General features: G+C 42.5%; 1 protein-coding gene across 1 annotated transcript; it reads right to left on the bottom strand.

The window, feature by feature from the left end:
* Positions 1–104: 104 nt before the first annotated feature.
* On the bottom strand, positions 105–1,678 carry LOC105310883 (ATP-dependent RNA helicase DDX19A-like). Its single transcript, XM_011386973.2, has 2 exons — positions 1,422–1,678; positions 105–338 (listed from the first exon to the last, which is right to left on the bottom strand). Exons 1-2 carry the CDS (start codon positions 1,656–1,658, stop codon positions 135–137), a joined length of 441 nt encoding a protein of 146 aa, XP_011385275.2. The 5' UTR covers positions 1,659–1,678; the 3' UTR covers positions 105–134.
* Positions 1,679–1,685: the final 7 nt, after the last annotated feature.

Consider the following 1,685-nt stretch of genomic DNA (forward strand, 5'->3'; position numbering starts at 1 on the left):
GTCAGGACTCCGGGCTTCAGTGAAAGTTCTTACCTGCTGAGAGAATCCAGTCTCTCCTAGAAAACAATGTCACCACCCACCCAACCTGATCCCCCGAACCGTCTCGAACTTTTCACATATGAAGATTTCTCTAGCTACCCCAAGCCTGGCAGACCAGGACACGCTGCGTGCTCACCGCGGGCACACACGTTGGTGGTCACCAGAACCTTCTCTTTGCCCTCTCGGAACCGCTCAATCACCGCAGCCCTCTGCTCCACCATCATTTCACCACTCAGCAGAGCCACCTGGTGGCCTTCTTTTGACAGCTCTGCTGCCAGCCAACTAGCTGTTTTGCGGGTCTGGAAGGAAGAAAACATTTGAGAAATGAAGGTACCTGAAAAGAATATTTTGAATCTGGAAGATTCTACCTGAAACTTAGCAGGTAAGGTTTAAATTTCTAAGATTGTTATCATGACGCTGTAATAGGAAGTAACAATGTCAACTGGATTGTAATCTTACAAAAATATTTAACCAAATAAAATCACACAGGAGAAAAAATCAGAGGAATTCTACTTACTAGCCTGGACTCTTTCAGATGTTCATGTCATGAAAGGTGGAGAAACTGTTCTAGATTAAAGGAGTCTCAAGAGACATGACAATTAAATGCAACAATCTTTGATTGGCTCTTAGGTTTAACGACAGTAATCGAGAGCAATAAAGAACCTTTTTGGTACACGTGGGGCAAGTGGAATATGGATGAACTGCATAGGGGATAATTATCATGATGCCAAGGACTACCTTTAAAATGATTCTGCGAAAAGAAAAAGTACAGATAGGTCAAATATACAAGCAGATGAATAATGCGAATGTAACTAAATGACGTTGAAGGGCATAAATTTTTTTTTCCTTTCTGTAGGTTTGAAAGTTTCAATCTAAAGTTGGGGGAGGGATGTCACTCTAAAATCACAAGTCTTCCAACAACAGAGGAAGAACTGTCTTCCTCTTAACAGCATTTTGAAGTTTTCTTCATATATCTTAAATATTTATTCTTGAAGTTTTTTGTTTTTATTTTTTGGCTATTATAAATGAGATATATCTTTCCATTTTCTAAAAAGTGTTTGCTATTTGAGACTGGAAAACTAGCTATTTTATATTAATTTTATAACCACCCAACTTTTTTAGTTTCTTATTTTTCTTACAAATACTAGTCGATTCTCTTGGGTTTTCTAATATATCTTCTACGAATAACATAAAGTTCAGAGGGCTATGTATACCTCAAGACACTAAGAAGCAAAAGTCTCTTACATCTTTCCAAACTGTTCCCTTCCCAGTTCCACATGAGGAACCTGGTCCTTCTCAGAGGGAGGAGAGGGAGGGGGCAGGGCAACAGCCTCCAGGCCAGCGCCTCCCCCACCAGGCCTGCTGCTCCTGCTGCTACTCACATGGCAGAAAATCATGGCTTGAGCAATGGTGATGGCCCCGTAGAGGTTACACAAGGCCTGGAACTTCTCGTCTCTGTTATTGCACAGGACGTAATACTGCTTGATGGTGTCCAGTGTCTCCTCCTCGCGCTTCAGTTTGATAATGTTTGGGTCCGGGACCACTTTCTGGGCAAACTTCCACACAGAGTCTTCGAAGGTGGCCGAGAAAAGCAGCATCTGGCAGTTCCTGGGCAGCATCCTGCAAGAGAAAGCCCAGGTACTTGG

The sequence above is a fragment of the Pteropus vampyrus genome, unplaced genomic scaffold (assembly GCF_000151845.1).
Source record: "Pteropus vampyrus isolate Shadow unplaced genomic scaffold, Pvam_2.0 Scaffold14688, whole genome shotgun sequence".
NCBI lineage: Eukaryota > Metazoa > Chordata > Mammalia > Chiroptera > Pteropodidae > Pteropus > Pteropus vampyrus.